Source organism: Saprolegnia diclina (assembly GCF_000281045.1).
Source record: "Saprolegnia diclina VS20 unplaced genomic scaffold supercont1.2, whole genome shotgun sequence".
Lineage (NCBI taxonomy): Eukaryota > Oomycota > Saprolegniomycetes > Saprolegniales > Saprolegniaceae > Saprolegnia > Saprolegnia diclina.
The window spans coordinates 688,608-707,499 of NW_008246069.1; the positions used below are offsets into that span (position 1 = coordinate 688,608).

The 18,892-nt window shown below is 59.5% G+C and overlaps 11 protein-coding genes across 11 annotated transcripts; 8 read left to right on the forward strand and 3 right to left on the reverse strand.

Annotated features, from left to right (window-relative positions):
- The first annotated feature begins 62 nt into the window (after positions 1-62).
- Positions 63-1,242, forward strand: SDRG_00841 (hypothetical protein). The gene is made up of 6 exons (XM_008606341.1): positions 63-256; positions 304-344; positions 390-519; positions 567-649; positions 696-828; positions 875-1,242. The coding sequence occupies exons 1-6, from the start codon at positions 116-118 to the stop codon at positions 1,169-1,171; spliced, it is 825 nt and encodes a 274-aa protein (XP_008604563.1). The 5' UTR covers positions 63-115; the 3' UTR covers positions 1,172-1,242.
- A 206-nt stretch (positions 1,243-1,448) lies between these two features.
- Positions 1,449-2,630, forward strand: SDRG_00842 (hypothetical protein). The gene is made up of 2 exons (XM_008606342.1): positions 1,449-2,003; positions 2,050-2,630. Exons 1-2 carry the CDS (start codon positions 1,549-1,551, stop codon positions 2,561-2,563), a joined length of 969 nt encoding a protein of 322 aa, XP_008604564.1. The 5' UTR covers positions 1,449-1,548; the 3' UTR covers positions 2,564-2,630.
- Positions 2,631-2,722: 92 nt separating this feature from the next.
- On the forward strand, positions 2,723-3,891 carry SDRG_00843 (hypothetical protein). The gene is made up of 5 exons (XM_008606343.1): positions 2,723-3,046; positions 3,094-3,269; positions 3,313-3,397; positions 3,447-3,562; positions 3,611-3,891. Exons 1-5 carry the CDS (start codon positions 2,783-2,785, stop codon positions 3,810-3,812), a joined length of 843 nt encoding a protein of 280 aa, XP_008604565.1. The 5' UTR covers positions 2,723-2,782; the 3' UTR covers positions 3,813-3,891.
- Positions 3,892-3,982: 91 nt separating this feature from the next.
- Positions 3,983-5,570, forward strand: SDRG_00844 (hypothetical protein). The gene has a single exon (XM_008606344.1). It carries the CDS (start codon positions 4,025-4,027, stop codon positions 5,453-5,455), a length of 1,431 nt encoding a protein of 476 aa, XP_008604566.1. The 5' UTR covers positions 3,983-4,024; the 3' UTR covers positions 5,456-5,570.
- SDRG_00845 (hypothetical protein) lies at positions 5,524-6,620 on the reverse strand. The gene has a single exon (XM_008606345.1). The coding sequence runs from the start codon at positions 6,075-6,077 to the stop codon at positions 5,631-5,633; it is 447 nt and encodes a 148-aa protein (XP_008604567.1). The 5' UTR covers positions 6,078-6,620; the 3' UTR covers positions 5,524-5,630.
- Positions 6,621-6,965: 345 nt separating this feature from the next.
- On the forward strand, positions 6,966-8,528 carry SDRG_00846 (hypothetical protein). Its single transcript, XM_008606346.1, has 5 exons — positions 6,966-7,646; positions 7,694-7,834; positions 7,883-7,954; positions 8,002-8,090; positions 8,140-8,528. Exons 1-5 carry the CDS (start codon positions 7,029-7,031, stop codon positions 8,447-8,449), a joined length of 1,230 nt encoding a protein of 409 aa, XP_008604568.1. The 5' UTR covers positions 6,966-7,028; the 3' UTR covers positions 8,450-8,528.
- SDRG_00847 (hypothetical protein) lies at positions 8,452-9,831 on the reverse strand. Its single transcript, XM_008606347.1, has 7 exons — positions 9,543-9,831; positions 9,424-9,495; positions 9,310-9,375; positions 9,182-9,253; positions 8,914-9,129; positions 8,802-8,873; positions 8,452-8,755 (listed from the first exon to the last, which is right to left on the reverse strand). The coding sequence occupies exons 1-7, from the start codon at positions 9,682-9,684 to the stop codon at positions 8,529-8,531; spliced, it is 867 nt and encodes a 288-aa protein (XP_008604569.1). The 5' UTR covers positions 9,685-9,831; the 3' UTR covers positions 8,452-8,528.
- Positions 9,832-10,150: 319 nt separating this feature from the next.
- On the forward strand, positions 10,151-10,682 carry SDRG_00848 (hypothetical protein). The gene has a single exon (XM_008606348.1). It carries the CDS (start codon positions 10,179-10,181, stop codon positions 10,620-10,622), a length of 444 nt encoding a protein of 147 aa, XP_008604570.1. The 5' UTR covers positions 10,151-10,178; the 3' UTR covers positions 10,623-10,682.
- Positions 10,683-11,724: 1,042 nt separating this feature from the next.
- Positions 11,725-12,134, forward strand: SDRG_00849 (hypothetical protein). The gene has a single exon (XM_008606349.1). It carries the CDS (start codon positions 11,754-11,756, stop codon positions 12,072-12,074), a length of 321 nt encoding a protein of 106 aa, XP_008604571.1. The 5' UTR covers positions 11,725-11,753; the 3' UTR covers positions 12,075-12,134.
- A 766-nt stretch (positions 12,135-12,900) lies between these two features.
- On the forward strand, positions 12,901-13,365 carry SDRG_00850 (hypothetical protein). The gene has a single exon (XM_008606350.1). It carries the CDS (start codon positions 12,967-12,969, stop codon positions 13,267-13,269), a length of 303 nt encoding a protein of 100 aa, XP_008604572.1. The 5' UTR covers positions 12,901-12,966; the 3' UTR covers positions 13,270-13,365.
- SDRG_00851 (hypothetical protein) lies at positions 13,331-18,719 on the reverse strand. Its single transcript, XM_008606351.1, has 11 exons — positions 18,499-18,719; positions 18,365-18,449; positions 18,220-18,320; positions 17,857-18,178; positions 17,070-17,813; positions 16,771-17,021; positions 16,484-16,730; positions 15,731-16,439; positions 14,966-15,688; positions 14,578-14,921; positions 13,331-14,532 (listed from the first exon to the last, which is right to left on the reverse strand). Exons 1-11 carry the CDS (start codon positions 18,688-18,690, stop codon positions 13,406-13,408), a joined length of 4,845 nt encoding a protein of 1,614 aa, XP_008604573.1. The 5' UTR covers positions 18,691-18,719; the 3' UTR covers positions 13,331-13,405.
- Positions 18,720-18,892: the final 173 nt, after the last annotated feature.

Sequence of the window (18,892 nt, forward strand, 5' to 3'; positions counted from 1 at the left end):
CTCGTAGAGGTTTTCCAGAAATAAAAATATTGTGTTGACATACAAACCTACAGAGACAAAAAGTCGAGTTGAAATAATACGACGGCGACTTTGACGCCACAGAGAGAAGAGACCGATGGCGCTGCCTGTTGACACGTCCCAGACCGACGCCTTGAACCTGCAGGTGCTGCAGCGCCAGGACAACCAGATCAGCGAGCTCGTGGGCACCGCCAGCCACGTCGTCGTCTACGAGTTCGACCAGGCCGACCAGTCGTGGGTACGCGGCTACGACCGATGCCACGCAGGCTGCTCATGTGTGCGTAGAAGCGCAAGGAGGTCGAGGGCTCGCTCTTTGTCGTCAAGCGGTACGAACGACATGGCTAACGCCAATGTCAAGCAGCTGGGTGTAGGTACTCGGCGCCCCACTTCCAAGTGTTTGTCAACAACCGCCTCAGCACGGTCAACCTTGCGATTGGCGTCGATGCCACCTTGAACGTGGACAACGTGGACGAGTTTCTGATCATTCGCTGCGTGGACACCGTACGCGTTGTATGCACGTCCATGGCGTAGCTCATGTCGGTGTGTAGACGTCGCCGAGCGGCTTCAAGATCTATGGCATTTGGTTCTTCCCGGAAGAAGACCGGCAAAAGACGCTGCAGCTCCTCGAGCGGTACGCCGACTTGCGCGCTTCACGAGGTTTGATGGATTCTCGACAGCATTCTGGCGTCCATCAAGAGCGGTGGCCCTTTGACACCGACGCCCCGCCAGCAACGACCGCAGCCCGTGCAACAGCAACAACAACAGCGACCGCAGCCCGCCGTGGTCCAAGAACCTGCGACCGCAAAGAAGGTACGGCGTCTTTTTTTGTGGGAATGATGAAACAACGTGCGTGTAGGCAACACAGTCGTTCGGCCCGATTGGGTCCCCGAAGCGCGCAGCCAGCAAGGTCTTGAGCAAGGCGGAAGGCATTGCCGCGGGCGAAGCCATTCTCGGCATGATTTCGCAAAACACGCAGGCGGAAGATGCGCCAAGCAACGCGGAGGCGACGACGCCGCCGTCCAACGCCGGGCGCCGCAGCCGCCGCAAGGACCGGACGCTCAACAAGGACCAGTTCAAGGACGCGCTCCTCACGTGTCTCGAGGACCCTGCGTTTCTAGACCAGATCTACCAAGCGTACGCGAAGAAGCAATAAGCCATTTGCGTGCTGGAATAGCGCCTCCTCGTGTACTATTACGTAGTCTAGTCCGTCGACATGGTGTTGCTGCGTTGGCGGGGTAGGGGTGGGAAACCAGTGTTTTTACACGGAAAACGTGTGAAATTGCCGTGCGAAATATTGGCCTGCAATTATTCCGTACAAACAGCCTGATAATAAAATACTCTTCGTGTGGTAAATGCTATTTGTGTGGTAAATACTTTCACACGCGTGGTTGAAGATGGGCGCCTGTCTACTGGGCCAACAGCTGTGTTGACCGGACGCAGGATTGCGCACACGTTTGCGTGTACACTGTGGCGCGCCTTCCGCGAACCTTCGGCTTTGATGGGCCCGGCGGTCGCACAAACCAATCTGCCATGGACATTACGCTCTGCTCGTACAACATCCGCTTCGTCTTGGACCGCTGGGACGAGCGCCGGCCCTTCCTCGAGAAGACGCTCGTGGCGACCAACGCCGACGTCTTTGCGCTCCAAGAAGTCAACATTGGCATGCACCACGGCCAGCACGCGCACCTTCGCGACGAGCTCTCGAGTGCGCTGTCGACGCCGTTCACGGCCTTTGGGTCGCCGGGCGCACGCTGGTACATTGAACGCATCCCGTATCTCGGCGCACTCCTCTCGGGCGAGCGCAACCCGATCGCGCGCTTCTTTTACGACGGCTACGCGCGCTTCAACGAGCGCTTCCTCGCGACGATCCTCGGTCGACACACGCAGACCATCTATCACAACGAAGTGCTGCGGGTCCTCCTCTATGGACTCCTTGGCACGGGCTGGGTCTTTGGCACGACGCTCCTCGCCCGGTCGGCCCTCACGTACGAACCTCTTTGTTCTTGTAGTTCGCGATGCTCATATTCTTAGGCCCGAGGGTGCGGATGTGCTCCTTGTCGGTGGCTGGCGCGCCGCGCAGTGCGTCCACGTGACGACGACCGTAGACAAGAAGATGCTGGTCGTGAACGTTCACCTCTCATCGGCGCTTGACCAAGAAGACATTCGCATCGACGAAGCACGCCAGATTTGCGACTGGATTGACGCCAAGTGTGAGGTCGATGACGCTCTCACAGCAGTGGCGATCATGGGCGACTTCAACTGCTTCCCCCACGGTGACTGCTACAAGTACCTCGTCGGTCGTGGCTACAAGAGCGCGCATAACACGTGTCACTCGGCCGAACCCGAGGTGACGTTCCATCAAGGGCTGGAAGCGCCGACCAAGGACGTTGGCGACGAGTGCACACTCGACTACATCTTCCTCAAGGGCGATTCGGTCACCGTCAAGTACGTCCAAGTCGTCGGCCAAACGCAGTGCGGCGATGACAGCACCCTCTTCCCGAGCGACCACTTTGGTCTCGTGGCGCGCTTGACGCTCGCAGAGTAAGAGCCCAGATGTTGATACATAAGACACCCAGTCACAATATAACGATTCGACTAACGTTAAGCTACCATGTGCTCACCAATGTATGCAATGACAATGACAATGACAATACGTGCCATCGCACCGGACGCTCTTTGATTGGGTGGCGTCAGAAGGAAACGCTCTAGATTGGCTCAATTCCGCTCTGTTTTGGCCAATTGACAGTCGAGCCTGCCCATTTGCATGAGCACGCCGAATCCGTTCCTGCGCTTTGCGCACCCACGGGACGAGGCTCAGCCCAAGCAGCGGGCCAAGAGGCTTCTGTCGCCGAGGCCTGCTACGTCGGGTAAGCGGCAGCGACCCGAAGCTACGACCAAGGAAGAAGCGGATGGCGACGACCCTCGACTGGCCATGCTCGCTTGCATGCAGTCGATTCGCAAGACTATGATCGCGCAAGTCGACATCTACGGCACGCAGCAGCTATACAGCGCCTCGATGGCGCCCAAGGTGCGCATTGTACCGGCGCTCGGTCTGTCACGGACGCATTGAGCTAGGACCAGCGCTGGCAAATTCTGATCGCGTCGCTTCTGAGCACGCAGACGAGAGACGAAATCACAGCGGGCGCCATGTTGCGGCTGCACGCGCTGCCTGGGGGTCTCACAATATCGTCCGTGCTCGCACTCTCGGTCGCCGAGCTTGATGCGCTACTAAGTCCCGTCGGGTTCCACCTGTACGTCCGTTCCAACTTCCGAGATGAGTGACAATTATGCTAGGAAAAAGGCTGAGCAGTTGCTGCGTATTGCAGACATATTGCAGACGCGCTTCGAGAGTGACATTCCTCTCTCGATCGCCGAGCTCGTAAGTCATGCACGCTCTCCCACAGCAGGCAATGAAGATGGGATGATAGATGGAGCTTCCTGGCATCGGTCCAAAGGTCGCGCGCTTGATCGCTCTCGTGGCGTGGGGGCGCGCGGACGGGATCATTGTCGACACGCACGTCCACCGCATCGCGCGCCGACTCGGGTAAAACAGCGAAGAACACCGTGCGTTCAATGATATATATGGGCTTAGGTGGACCTCTGCGCCAGCCAAGACCGCCGAAGACTCTCGCCGAGAGCTCGAGGGGTGGATTCCGCCTGACAAGTGGGGCGACATGTCCAAGCTTCTGATCGGGTTTGGCCAAACGTACTGCAAAGCGGTCAAGCCCAAGTGCGTGTCGTGCCCAATGCGCGCTACGTGTCCGTCGAGCTCGCAAGGGTCCGATGCTGTGTAATCACCACATTGGTCTAATATCGAAATGCAGTGAAAGAATTCGAGGATGGACTCCACCTCTGTGAAATCCGCCAGTGCGCTAAATACGGTCCAGAGCTGCGCTGCGTTTCAGCGCATGGAAATCGAATGTCGAAGAAATGACGGTTGAAGCGCCGTTGGCATTTGCACGAACCGCGATTCACAATTGCTTTGTCGCTCCAAGTTGCTCATAGCATGCTCCAAACCAAGTGGCTCCTTGGGCTTGCAGTGGCCGTCGCTGCGGGTTCGTCCGCCCTCTCGTGTGGCCCCTCCCAGTACCTCGACCCAATCTCGAGTGTTTGCGTCAACTATGCCAACCAAGGCGCCAAGGCTGGTGCCGTCCTTGATGGAGCGCTGGACACGGGTAGCACTGCGTGGATGCTCATGTCATCCGCGCTTGTCATGATCATGACGCCGGGCGTCGCCTTCTTCTACGCCGGCCTCGCGGGCGAAGACATGGCGTCCAACACGATGATGATGTCGTTCATGAGCATGGCGCTCGTCTCGATCCAGTTTTGGCTCTTTGGCTACTCGGTGGCGTTTAGCTCGGACGGCCTCTTTAGCTGGGCGACGTACGCCAAGGTGGGGAAGCTCCCGAGCGCCACGTACGCGACGACGTCCCCGCACATTGTCTTTGCTCTCTTCCAAACCCAGTTTGCGACGATTACGCCGGCGCTGCTCAGCGGCGGCATTGTCGGTCGCATGAAGTTTAGCACCTACGTCCTCTTTCTCCTTCTATGGACGTCCATCGTCTACGACCCGCTGGCCAATTGGATGTGGTCCTTGAAACTCGACGACAACTGGGCGGCCAAGGCCATGGGCTGGGAAGGCAAGCTCGGCGCGCTCGACTTTGCTGGCGGCACCGTCATCCACGTTGCGAGTGGCTTTGGCGCCCTCGCGTCCGCGCTCGTCGTCGGAAGTCGCACCAACGGCGGCGAGGTTAAGCCCCACAACGTCCCGCTCGTTATGATTGGCACGACCTTGCTCTGGTTTGGCTGGTTCGGCTTTAACGCCGGGTCCGAGGGCGCTGCCGACGGCGTCGCGGCCATCGCCGCCATCAACACGCACCTCGCCGCGTCAGCAGGCTTTTTGACTTGGGCGTTTGTCGATTACTTAAGCAGCGGCAAGGTTGATCCGTGTGGCGCCGCCAGTGGCGCAGTCGCGGGCCTCGTCTGCATCACCCCGGGCTGCGGCTATGTCTTTCCATGGGCCGCCGTGATCTTTGGGATCCTCGGCGCCACCACCGGGTTTGCGGCCGTGCGCATGAAGAACCGCCTCGGCTACGACGATACGCTCGACTCGTTTGCGATCCACGGGTGCGCGGGCTTCGTCGGTGGTCTCCTCACAGGTCTCTTTGCCACGCCTGATGTGAACCCGGCCATCGTCGGCGGCGCGTTCTACGGCCACAGTATGCAGTTTGTGTACCAGCTCGTCGCCCAGTGCGTCACGGCGGGCTACTCGTTCGTCGTCACGACGCTTCTCCTCCTTGCGCTCAAGCACACGATCGGCCTCCGCGTCTCCAAGGAGAAGGAAATCCTCGGCATGGACGCCGTGTACCATGGCGGCCTCGCCTACGACCACACTCTCACGCGCTCTGGGTCGCGCCCCACAGGCGAGATGGAGTGAGAACGACTAAGATAATTGCATTGATACTCTTTGCATGAGACGTGAGTTCTCCAATGGAAAGCGTCAGATGTACAAAAAGCATATGCGTTCAAGTTGATAATTGGGTTGAGTTACGTCGTCCTGATGTTATGGATAAGAGACGTGGTCAATATGACGATGAAGAAGGTGTGGCGTGCTACGGCGCAAGGGCAGCTTGTCGGTAGAGCGCAGAGAGGAGCCATGCAACGGCCAAGATCGTCAAGACCGCCAGTTTGATGAGCGCTGCCACCATGATTTCTTGGTTGGATTCGATCTTGGGCGACAGATTCATGTACGTTGTTGCGGAAGGGCGCGATGCGATCGAGGCGAAGAGACCCATCGCCGACGACCGGCCCAGGCGCAGCAGGCGCTCGGATCGGGTGAGTTTGGGCTCGACCTTGACGACGACGTGCGCGTCCAATTTCTTCTTCATCAACCTTTCGTGAACGTCGTACACGCGCTGGTTGTCATCGTCGTCGAGGCTATCGTTGTCGTCGTCCTCGGGCATGAGCAAGGGCTCGCGCAGGTGCTTCTCGTCCTCCGACTTGGCGGCGCCCCAGGTCATGCTGCGTATGATGGAGGGGAAGGACGCAATGTCGACCATCTTGTTGCGTTTCTCGTCCGCGCGGTCTCTCGTCTCGAGTCGTGCGTCGTTGGTGGTCGGTATCTTGCCCGCCCGCTCCCTCCGCCGATCCAAAAGCCGTCGAAAGAAAACTTGGATCTGATTGCTCCGGAAATCGTTGCAGAACTATCCGGATACGCGGCCCCTTGTTCGCCAGCGTTCCGCCAGAGCGACAGAGGCCATGGACGTCCAAGCTGCTGCGCCGGCCGTATGCTCCATCCTACTGCCAGCAACGGTGTGCACGGCCACAGGCAGACGAATGGCCATCTTGCTTATATCGGACATGCAAGTGGCCTTGGTGCTTGGATACGTAGTAGATGCGACAAGGAGACAAAACCCGCGGTCACGCTCTTCACGCCTGCAGCTTGGCCTGGAAAGTCGCGTGGCAAGAATGCTCGTGATAGCACTGTCGCCGTCATCTACCGAAGAGACGCCGGCCTAGCGTCGACATGGCGATTCTATGTTGGCGCTGGCGGGTTCTTGTGCAGCTTGGCGCCTGCGATCCTGTCGCTTCGCTGCAGCTGCGCACCTTGGATTGCGCTAGCTATGCCCAGGCATCATATCCAGGTCCGTCTTCTGCCATGACCTTCTCTGCAACGCAGCTACTTCCTCTCATGCTCGGCCCTCGGAAGCGAGCGAGCCAACATGTAGCGGCCGGGCAGGCCCTCGGCGGCCACCGGTTCTACATTGTTGAAGCGTGGCGTTGGTACAGTTTTCAAAAACGTCTCTATTTTTGCGCCGAACCGCTGACGCCGCCGTTTTCGCACCGCATGTGAGAAGGCGGCCACTGATTGAGACTAATTTGGGAAATTCTGAGCGGTTTTATGTATTCTGAGAGGTCTTTGGGGACCGTAACATCAAGTGTGGGAGGGGTGACCCATTCCCGGTGCCGCAGTTGACGTGGCCAGTCGCGACATCCGCTTCGCCTTCGCCATGGACACGCTGCGCCACCTTGGCTTGCTGGAGCGCATGCGCCGGTCGCTGCGGCTCCAGCGCCGCAACTGGCTGCTCTTCGTAAGCGTGGGCGTGCTGCTCTGGCTGCACGGCGTCACGGTCGGCATGGTCTTCGAGGGCCAAAAAGGCCTCCTCAACCGGTTCCTCTGGACCTTTGTCATCTTCCTCCTCCCGCTCATCCTCGTCATGCACACCACGTCGCACACGTGGCGGCGCGTGGCGGCGAGCCTCCTCTTCTTTGAGCTGGGCACGTTCGTCATGTGCTGGAGCAACTCGCTCGCGTGGTACCGCAATCCCAAGAACCTCTTGCCGCTGCCGGATCTCGGCCACGACGTCTTTCCCGAGTGGAAGAACCTCGCAATCAACGAGCACGTGTACCACGAAGAGGCCGAGAAGATCCCAGACATCATCATGGGCATCCTCACGATCACGACGACGATCTTTGCCGGCATGCACCCTGCGCGCTGGAAGATCGTGCAGCGCTTCTTCATCGTGTACGGCTCGCTGTGCATGATGCGGTCTGTCACGGTCATCTCGACGAGCCTGCCCGATAGCGCTGAAAAGTGCCGGGCCATGACGCCCCTCGGTAACCTCCAGGTACATTGGCCACGCTCATGTTGCCTTGAACTCAAGCAGCGGGTTAGAGTGGCGCGCACCGCTGGGAAGACATTACGATGCGCGCCGTCCTCGTCCGCAGCCTCAAGTTGCTCGTGCCCGTTGGCGAAGTAACGTGCGGCGACATGGTCTTTAGTGGGCATAGCATGCTCATGGTCCTCTGCGCCATGGTGCGTTCTCGATGTGATGGTTCGAGCCTCATGCTGCTGTTGGCGTAGACGTGGCACACGTACTACAAGTGGGTCCCGGGCTCGATCAACTACATCAAGGTCACGATTTGGCTCATCACGGTAGGCTGCCGCTTAGAATCCTCGCTTGCATGTTCATATGCTTGTAGATTGCGGGCCTCATCTCGATCGTCTGGGTGCGCATGCACTACACGCTCGACGTTGTGCTTGCACTCTACTTTACAGTGACGGTGTGGAGGTGCGTCTCTAGCTCGCGCACTTGCAAACGTGCTTATGTGCGTACGTAGCTCGTACCACCGCATCGCCAACGACGTCAAGATTGGGCACCGCTTCTCGATGGTGTGGGTCTTTGACGCGCTCATCATTTACCCGGCGATCGAGTGGCTCGAGCGCCCGGACAACGACGAGGGGACGACCGAGGTCGCACGTCAGGTCCCAGCTGTCCACACAGAGACCGAAAACGATGCAAAGGCGTCGAATCCGCAGGCCGTGGACGTCGACGCCAAGCGCTCGACGCGCGCGAAACCCATGACGCCGTCGCCCGTCCGGCGTGGCACGCGGTCGCGCGCCGTGACGCAGCGTTACACAGAGAGCTAGAAGCAGCAGGGTCTTGTGACCGTAGAAGAGACGTCAACTTGTACATACAAACATTGAATCATGCCCTCGACACTAATAATTAGCTGACAGGAAGCGGCACGACCACGTCCGGGGTGCACGGCAGCTCTAGTCGGTGGCACGGTTTTTCTTCGGTGGCAACGACGAGCTTTGGGTTGCGCCGGGCGTCGATCTCCTTGAGCAGTGGCAGCGACTGCAGCGACGCCGGGAGGATTCCGTCAAAGTCGTTTTCAAAGAGGTACGCAAACCGAAGCGAGTGGAGCTGCGCGAGGGACGCGGGGACGGTGCCTAGACGCACGTTACTAAAGCGTCGTGGGCGAGAGGGTAGTAAGACCACGAAAGGCGTTGCTCGAGACGTTGAGAAACGTGAGGGCGCGGCAGTCGCCCAGCGTCGGAGGCAGCGGTCCTGGCGCGTCATGAGCGACCGCAGCAGCTCGGACGTGTACCTTGGAGCAGGTTGTTGCGCACCGAGAAAAACTTCAACCTGGACAGGCGCCCAATGCGATCCGAGAGACCGCCTGTAAAGCAGTTGGCGCGCAAGTTCAGGCGCGTGAGGTGCACGAGGTCGAAGAGGGACTCGGGCAGCGGGCCGTCGAGCGAGTTGTGCTCGAGGCGCAGCGACTGCAGGCGCCGAAGACGCCCAATGCTGGCCGGTAGCGCACCTTGCACAGCGTCAACATAGGTCGTTCATCGAACATCGATGGTTGCGTTCACCGGTCAAGGCGTTCTGTTGCAGATGCAGTCGTGTGAGGTTCGTGCAGCGAGCAATGCTGGGTGGTAAGGGGCCTAATGCAAGTTTGTATCCACGTCGCCATCACGCAGTAATCTCATGGACACTGGACCGTGCAGTCGATTGCCGCTTAAATCCAGAGAGGTCAGGCGCTTGGAAAAGGTCGGCGGAAGACTGCCTGGACACGAGTCATGTCAACAACCAATCGTTCGTTGGATGAAGCGACCGTCGAGGTTGTTGCGGGCGAGGTTCAGTGAGAGTAGGTACGGAAGCGCAGCCACGGACGGCGATAGGCAGCCTGCCACGTAAGATTACATGATTGCATCAAAGAGCAAAGTGACATACGTTGGCAGGTCGAGCTCCGCTTGGGCTGGTCGAGGCGAGTGATATGCCCAAAGGCAACTTGCAACGACGCGGTGTCGAGACAACACGCTGCGCATGCGTTCATTTCAGCTGGCGCCGCCACCCCGCTCACTTGCTGACCCATTTTATACCAGCCAAGAGACGTAACCGCTAAGATATGCGCTGGCGGTCGGAATCTGGTTCGCAGTTGCGGCTACTATGTTTCTGGTCGAAGTTCGACCAAGATGCTCGCAGTTGCCCTTGCGAGAGCGTTGCAGCCACGTATCCTCGCAAGTATGTAGGAGGTTCGAGCGACGTCGCTCGGCGACTGTATGCGGCTGCTTGGCCGGTCGAATTTTGCATTCGCCCACTCTCTGACCACAGGGGGCGGACTTGAAGGCCGGTGTCGGTGCCAAAACCATTACAGCCGGGGCGCCCACGCCATCGCTTCAATCGACTCCGTACGTGACTCACAGGCCCCGCACTGAACGCGTTCCCGGCGTGCGGCACGTTATAACGCCGCGCTGGTGCTCGTGCCTGTATAAAAGGGCGACAAACACCACGCGCAGGGCGTTATAACAACGGCAATCACGCGCCATGTGTTGGTAGCGTCGCCCATCTGGCTGCCATATAGAGTCCATGGGCACGATTTTACGTTGTGTTCGGCCATCTTCTACCAGTAGATTCCTGCCCGAGCTCATTTCCGATTCGGCCTCGTCCCGCATACCCGACCAACCTACCATGCTCGGCGGTTTCTACGCGCACACGATCAGCGAGGCCCAGCGCACGACGCCCAAGGACCGACTGACGCAGCGCCACGGGCCCGAGGGCCGCCTTCGCACGGGCACGACCGACTCGAACGACTCGTCCATGCACACGCACGGGTCGGGCCCAGACGCCGCCATCTACTACGAGTACAAGCCGTCGTTTCGCTTCTGCCTCGACACGATGATCGTCGATCTCATCAAGAGCGTCGACGGTGGCGTCACCCAGCACGAGAAGCCGCGCCGTGTCCACCACGAAGCGGTCGACCACCAAAAGCCCGTGATGCGCATGACGTACTCGGGTGGCATCTTCACGTAACCGCCCGTTGGACCTCCTATATTTATGTAAATTAAACATTTCTGCCCACACAATATCGCGTTGTCTTGCGGACCTCGATCTTACGTCGCCACGGAGATGACACGAGAAAACTATACGTCCAGGCAAAGCGTTTGGAGTCATCATGTGCGTCTTCGTGGACCGCACGATGTTCGTCACAGTATTTTGGTCAATCTTGCGCGCCTGGGCCAGACTGAGTAGAACGTACAGATGAGCACGACGCCCAGTAGCTCTCAGCCGCCTCAAGCCCGGGTCCCTCGCGCGTCTGCAACTCGGATGCTGGGAGTCTGTACTGGGTCTGTCGCGACGTTCTGGTATCGCTCTGGACTCTGCATGGTTCAACCGGTGTCGCACGCAAGACCACAAGCGCAAATCGCTCTGCGCAGTGCACCTTTTCAATCAACTTGAGATCGGCGGTTGGTGGTGGCGTTGCCGCGGACATGCCATCGCGCACCCATGTGGGCGACTCGTATCCATCGCTGTTTACGCTCTGCAAGGGGCGGCAAGCGTCTTGGATCGTTGATGATGCTTCGACGTTGTCTTCCTCCGACAGCTGAACAGCGCTCTGGACAGCGTTCGACGAGCGGGAAAGTGCAGTCGCCAACGAAATGCAATTCTATTCACAACCGAGATGCAATCCACTGGTAGCATCATGCTTACTCCAGAACGACGTTGAATGCGGGAGCGATGTCAACGCTGACAGACCGCCCGACCAGCACGACTGCCATGTCGACACGCGCGACAAGCAGCCGACTCTCTGTTTCCGACGTCGATCGACTCGGCGGTCAGCATTTTTTCTCGGCAGTAAGACGACTGGGAGGAAAGTAGAGGCGGCGTCGTCGTCAAGACGGGTGCAGCTCCAGAAGTGCGCGCAGTGTAGGACGCTGCGTACAGTGGAGTCGCCAAAGCTCCAATGCTGCCTTCGCAGGGTACCCACTTGGACGGATCACATGTAGAGAAACCTGCTGCAACACATGGCGTGGGACGACGGCCAGCAGTTGCGTCCATATCTTAGTAGGGAATACCCCGCCATATGGTGAGAGAATATCCCGCCTGAGCACAACCAGCCCACTGCAGTTTTCCATTTCACGTGACCTTCTCACAGCTTCCGCGATGCTGCGAGGATTCTACGCCCAAGGCCTGAGCGACCGGCCGCACAAGCCTAAGGACGACCCAGAACTTATGCGCGCGACGCGAGCCGACTCGTTCGAGTCGTCTCTCGCGACGTACCCGAGCTCGGCCAACGTCCTCCTCCATGGCGACGCCGTCCACGAGTACAAGCCCGCCTTTCCCTTCCAAGTCGACGTGCTCGTATCAGCTCTGGCAGAAGGCGTCGACGTTGCGCCGGTGCACCCGCCACCAGGGTTGTCCCGAGGCAAGAGCGCAGTACGGCTAACGATGACACCGTCGTTCAGTCCCGGTATCTTTGTCTAGTTGGTTTCTCTTTGTGTCGTTAGTCAAGTGAACTTGTGGGTGTTTTCATTGTGTGTCTGATCAAGCTGCCGAGAATCTTTCGACGCAGCAGCCCACGGAGGCGCCTCTGCGTCGAAAGTTGAGGGAAGCGCGGAGGCAATCGTCAAATCGGTGCCGTGAGTGCTGCAGTGTGATACGTCGGAGACAAGCGAAAGCACTTGTTCTCAGATCCGAACGATGTGAGCGGCGTCTTGCCCACATACCACCCTGCACAAGGTTTTGGTCGCCCGCGTTCACACTTGGCTACTACGATGCCACCTCGCCCGCTTGGCAGGATCGATTAGTTTACTCAAGTCGCGAGGACATCCATGGACCGAGAGCGGTCGGCCCCAGCCAACTGCCTCAACCAAAATTGGCCCTTGGGTGTGGGTAATCTGATCAGGCCGCAGCGCGTCCAGGTGCCCGTCATCATCCGATGCATCATCCGTGGAAGAGGATGCGTCGTCCACGACGCTCATCGCGCGGCGCTGGATTTTGTGGCCATACGAATCCACACGAAGATTCCGAGGCACCGAAGACCAAGCGGATCATGGAGGCGGATAACCACGCGGAGCCTCACAAAAGCGTGACAGATTCGATTTGCTTGGTCCATGATCGATGGCCTTCTCCCTCGACTCAGGTTGGCGCGGAGTAGTATCCCACCATGGGTGGAGTAGCTTTGGGCACTTGGTGTGCTGCAAACATGCGCGTGGACCACTGCGTTGAGAGCTTGGGTTGCTACTGCCGCTTCAACCTTGTGCTTCGAACTTGCCATAGCAACCGGACAGAAAACAGCTGTTTTGGAGCACCTACTTTACGGTGATGGCTCGACACCTGCGCCCATTTTCCTTTTCTCCGCCTCGAACGCACCAATATGATCCGCGGCTTTTACGCCCAAGGCCTCGGCGACCGACCGAAGGACCACCATGCGAACAAGTCGTCGCGCGCCGCCAAGGGTCCGATGCCCGACTTTAGTCTCGCGCGGAATCGATCCTCAGTCACTGACTCGGTCAGCTCGTCCGTTGGCACGGCGGGGTCGAACGACGAGAACAACAAGGCGCTCGAGTACTCGCCATCGTACCGCTTTGACTTGACGGACATGCTGACAAGCGTCGCCAAGGGCGTCGGAACGGACGATATGATCCGACTGCCATCCCGCATGGGCATCCTCGTCTGAGGATTCGGCTGTCGTCCACCTTGTTGTCGTCCTTTGTTGTCTGTAGTGTGTTTGTGATAAATTACGAATTCAATTGCCTCGACGTTTATTATTGCGGTTTTGTTTACTTGTATGTCCCTTGTTATTTGTGCAGAGCTCATGTTATGACAAATTCGGGCGAGCAGGGATCGCCTTGGAGGAGCGTCGCGGCCTTGAACGCTTCCGCGTCGTTATCTCCCATGTCATCGTCGTCGTTGGCTTGCTGTACGCACGACGGACGCTTGGCTTGGACGATCCAATCGGCAAACTCGACCAACCAGGTGGGGTCGTCGTCCGCCAGGTGCACCGCGACGTAGGCCTCGACGGACCGCAGATCGCTGCGCGCCAAATGACCCCGCTCGATGCAGATGGACAAGAGCGGCAGCGCATGAGCGACCAAGAGCCGATGGACGGGCGCCATGTCAAGGACCGGCTCGACCTCCCAGAGCGACGCACCAGCGTCCAAGAGCTGCAAAATCACGTTCGGTGCGATCGCCGGTGCCAAGCATGCCATGTGCAGCGGGGTAAAGCCGTCGTGCTTGACCTTAACGTGGCGCCCCGCGTTCGGCGTTGCGAGAAGCGGTCCAAGGACGTCGGCGCTGCCTCGTCGCGCAGCAAAGTGCAGCGCCGAGCCGCGCCACTCGGTGTTGAGCTCAACGCGCGTCGGGATTTGTCCCGAGAGGAGTGGCGTCAAGTACGCGACCACGTCCGCGCTGCGTCCAGCGGCAACTGCGAGTGCGAGGAGCGGGACGTCGGCCCCTTCGGGCGTGAGCTCGGCACCTGCGTGCAGCAGCTGCCACGTCGCGTTGTCGCTGTGCTGCACAGCGTAGTGAAGAGGGGCGTACGCAAAGTCGCCGTCCAAGAGAAGCGACGCCCGTGAGCTTATGCTGCGCAGCGCGGTTTCAGGGACGTCCGGTACGAGGTCCCCACAAGGCAGCGTCAAGACGTGGTACGTACCCAGGGCGACGTTGGCGCTCGAGACGTACGCGACACTGCTGTTGAACAAAGCGGAGGCGCCGACGGGCAGCGTGTCGGTGCGCCGGTCGATGGGCGATACGTCGTGCACGTGGTTGAGGCCCACGTCGGACTGCAGGAGCAAGTTGATGATCTCGGCGTTGGCGCCTTCGACGTCAGCCTTGCACGCGATGTGAAGCGCGTTGGCATGAGTCGCCGTCGGCGCCGCCAGGTCTGCGTCATAGGCAAACACTAGGTGCTCCAGGATCTGACGCCGAGTCGGCTGCGAGTCTAGCCACATGGTGGCTCTTTTCGACCCCAACAACGACGTCCTACCTCGGAGGTGCTCGTAGCTCGCGTCAATGTCGGGCTCGGTGGCGCCGCAAGCAAAGTGCAGTGGGAGGTACCCTGACTGACTTGCGTGCAGAAGCAGCTCGGCCGGCGTCGATGGACACATGCTGAGGCTGTGCGGACGCAAAATGTTTTCCAAGCCCGCGGCAAAGATCGCGTCGAGCTCCACGAGGCGCTTGGCGGCGTCCGACTTGCCCTTGCGCAGGTCGTTGTGCACGCCGGTCGTGACGTCAAACTTGGTCGCGCGGCCAAGAATCATGTCCAGTAGCTGCACACTGGCCTCACCGCAGCGCCCGAGACAGAGATAGTGGAGGCTAAAGCAGCCAAACCTACACACCATGCTGTTTACATGTCGCTCTGTGCGAGGGTTTACCGATCGCGGACAAACGGATTCGCGCCTCGCTCGAGCAACAGCTTGGCGGGGCCGCTGTGGCCGTGCAAGAGAGCGAGGTGCAGCGGCGTGCGCCCGAGCTTGTTGCACGCGTTCATGTCGCTGCCCGCATTGAGAAGCGCGGAGATCCACTGCTCGATGACATCCTCCGGGTGCTTTCTCGAGTCGAGGCGGAAGCAGAGGTCGCAGCCGCGGATGTTGGCGTGGAGGTGACACGTCGATAGAATCCAGTGCAGCGGGTACGTGCCGAGCTCGCTCGTGACGTTCGGGTCGCTGCCGCGCTCGAGGCACTGCGTCGTGTAGTCGGAAATCGTCTCGACGTACAGACTATCGAGCGCCTTGGCGGTCTCAAACGGGTCGCCCGTCTTGTGATGCCGCGCCGCGATGAGCGCTTGGACGGCCGGGTCTTGCACAACGCTGGACGAGAAGAGACTGAACTTGAGCACGGGCGTCCCAGCGGCATTGACCGCATTCACGTCGGCGCCGGCGTCGAGGAGGGCGCGCACCATCATGTCATTGCCGGCGACGAAGGCTTGCATGAGGCAGGACGAACCGTCGCGGTCCGCGAGTTGCGCCGAGACTCCTGCGTCGAGCAAGAGCTGTACAAGCGGCGCTTCGTTGAGGTCGATCGCCATGTGAATTGCTGCCTTGGCCATGTACCCAAACCGGCCAAAGTCGAACGGCCGAGAGAGCAAGTCGGCGTACCTACACCACTACGTTGTTGCATCATAGGAGAGCGATACGCACCGCGTGGTAATCGTCTTGGTGCGTGCGACCGCGTCGAGCTGCGGCTGCGACCCGTCTTCCTCTTCATCCAAATACACCTTGAGCTTGGCCTGGACACTGGGCTCGCGTACTTTTCCGAGTTGGATCAGGTACTGCGCGAGACCGCGCAGGGCGCCTTGGAGACCATCGATCGGAGTCGCATCGATGCGCTGCGTGTCGAGGAGCGCAATGAGCATCGGCAACACGCCGAGGTGCAGACCCGCGTTCACAAAGAGGTCCATGTCGTACTCGTCCGGGGCCGATTTTTCATCCAAAAGAAGCGAGTGGAGCAGCGCGAGGGCGGCCGCAATGTTGTCGAGCGGCGAGTCGTCGCGGTGGAAAACGTGGAGAATGGCCTCGAGCACTCGCGCGTGGGCGGCCATGGCGGGCGCAAGAGGGTCTAGGAACGGCCAATGACCGAGCTGGACGCCATCGGGTATTGGCTCCAGCGGCGCGTCCAACGCCTGCTTGAGGAGCGACTTGCGCCCGTTCGGGAGCAGCGGAAGCGGGCGCAAGATCGCGAGCACTTCGGTGTGCACGTCGAAGTCGGTGATTTCTCGAAGGAATTGCAGCAGCGCAAACGCATGTGTCGCAATGCGCTGCGTGACGCGGTCGCCCGTCACGGGAATCTCCTTGACAACAACCGGCTTTTTGTCTTTGGCGCCCTTCTTCTCCACCGGCGGAGGCGGTTCTACGCACTGCGATCGTGCCAATGACGAGGGATAGCAGACGTACCGTCTGGGCGAGGCGTCGCGAGTGCGACCCAGTGCGCGTAGCAGCGCGCCAAGGCCGCGACGGCCTGCGCAGCCCACACTTGCGGCTTAGCGCGAACCGGGGGGTGCTCCAGAGGCGAAATACTGCGGTCGTCAAGCCCCCAAGGAAACGAGAGCGGGTTTTCAAGCAAGATGTCGCCGTCGGCCGCGTGGTGGACAATGTAACTTACGAGTGGACCCACGGGGCTCTTGGTTTCGTCACCACACGCCTAGCGCGTGGTGACATTTTGGTTGGAGAGGACGACGTACATCGCAGGCTTCCGTGCTGTGGATCGAGAGCGGCGCAAGGGCCATAGAGATGTACATGACAAAGCTCGAGTACTTGGCCTCGACAGATCGTCGGTCGTCGTCGGTCGGCAACTCTGCAAGCGCGTCCGTTGCAAGTGGAGTCGACTGGAGTTTGAACTGATCTTGCAGCACTGTCAAGAGACACGGCGTGCCGAGGAGGCCAAACTTGGCCCCGTTCTCTTTGTGCTGCACCACCTTGGCCGCGAGGCGTGCTAGAAGGAGTGAAGGGTTGACGTTTGTACATGTCGAGAGGACGACACCTGCGCGAAGCTGGGTCGCAGTGTCGGGGATCGCAAAGATGGCTTGGAAGGCATCGTACTGCATGAGTACATTCTCCTCGAGAAAGAGCGGGCCGTCGCCAGTACAAAGATGAAGAAGCTTGTCGGCAGCATTGCGCACCGTAGCGTAGAGTACTTTGGTCTTGGCGGCCTTCTCGGCCTTGGCTTTGGCTTGGGCCTCGAGCAGCGCAGGGTCGACTTCTTCGACCGGCGGGGGCGGTGCATCCTTTGTAGGCTTTTCCTTTCCACCCGGTTTCGGTTTGGCTTTGGTTTTTGGGTCGACGTCATGAGCGTCGGTTCCCTCGGACGAGCCCGAAGCTTCGCGCGGATTGCGCTCGTCGACGACGAGGAAGTAGAGAAGCGTCGTCAAGAGGCCAGTCTGCGTCGCGGCTGCGAGGCTCGGGCCATGTCGCTCGACGAGTCGACCAATGGACGCGAGGACGCTCAAGGCCGTGGCCATGTTGGCGGACGCCTGGAGCGTCGATGTTGAGAGAACGGCAGCCATCGCTTGGACGGCGTCGGTGACCATCGTCGCGTTTTCAGCGATCGCAAAGTTGGACACAATGTGCACGCGAGCGAGCACAAGCACGACGAGACTCAGACACTGGCACGTGGCGTCGACAATCTCGGCTTCGACCGTCCCAAGGAGGGCGGACGTCCAGCTCTGGAGCTTCTCCGTGAGGTGCGTCACAAGTCCGTCGGCGTTGAGTCGGTCGCGTCCAACGTCTACAAGTCGTGACATGAGTCGAGACATGAGCAATTGTCTGACCGCTTTGAGTGAGCCACTCGAGCAACTGCAGTGCAAGCAAGGCAAAGCGGGTCTCAGTGTGGTGTAAGAAGCTCAGAATGCCTTTGGGTCCGTCGTCAATCGAAAAGAGCGTCGCGATGGCCTCGTCGCTCGCGGTGGTGTGCTTGAGAAAGACGAAGAGACCGTTCAGAGCCAAATACTGCAGCTCCGGGGACGGGCTGTGCAGAGCTGAAGCCAGCTGCTCGATGGGACGCCCCAGGGTTAAGAGCGACGGAAGAAGATCGGAGGCCACCGCCGCCGCACAGCACTCGACCATGCTCGTGTAGATCTTGATGGCGGCCATCTACAAGCGGTCAATAATAAACGTGCAGCCTTGGTGGTGACCTTGGAGTCGTCGCTGAGAGGCATGCTCAGTGTGTTGAGAAAGTACTCGCCGCTATTCCACGGCGATGCGGGCTTCCGGCCTTCCTCGAGCACGTAGAGCACTGGCCAGTGCTTAGTCCGAGTCCAAAAGCGAATTGGATCGTACCGTTCTCGGCGCAGGACAGCGCCGGGTCGCCGGACGCAAGCAGCTTGACAAACATTAGCAGCGTTTGGTGCAAGACCTCGTGTTGCTACAAATGCCGTTCAAGAGTTGGTCGAAGAAGGTGCCATTTTTGTTGCCTTGGTGCGCGTCAGGAAGGCCATGAGGACGGCAACGCAGCCGCCTTCGCGGAAGAAGCGACCGTCCGTGCCGCAGTACGCGAGGCCCTCAATCTTCTTCCCCGTGTCTTTGAGTTTTAGAAGCTTCGTAGCACGCTTCCACGCCATTCGGAGCTCCTTCGGGAGCGGCGCCGCCGCCTTTGGCTCCGTCATCTCGCGCCCCTTCCGGCGAAACGACGTGTGAAGCTGCTCCAATCGACGTTTCGTTCGCACGCCTCGACGTCGTTGAGTTGAGTTTGACCAACTATAGTTTATGGCTTTGGTTTGACGTTGAATATCACCGAGCATCAACCACGACTGAGGCGCTAGTTGATGAGGGTGGTGCGGAAGGATCAGAGGGCATGGCACCCCGCCG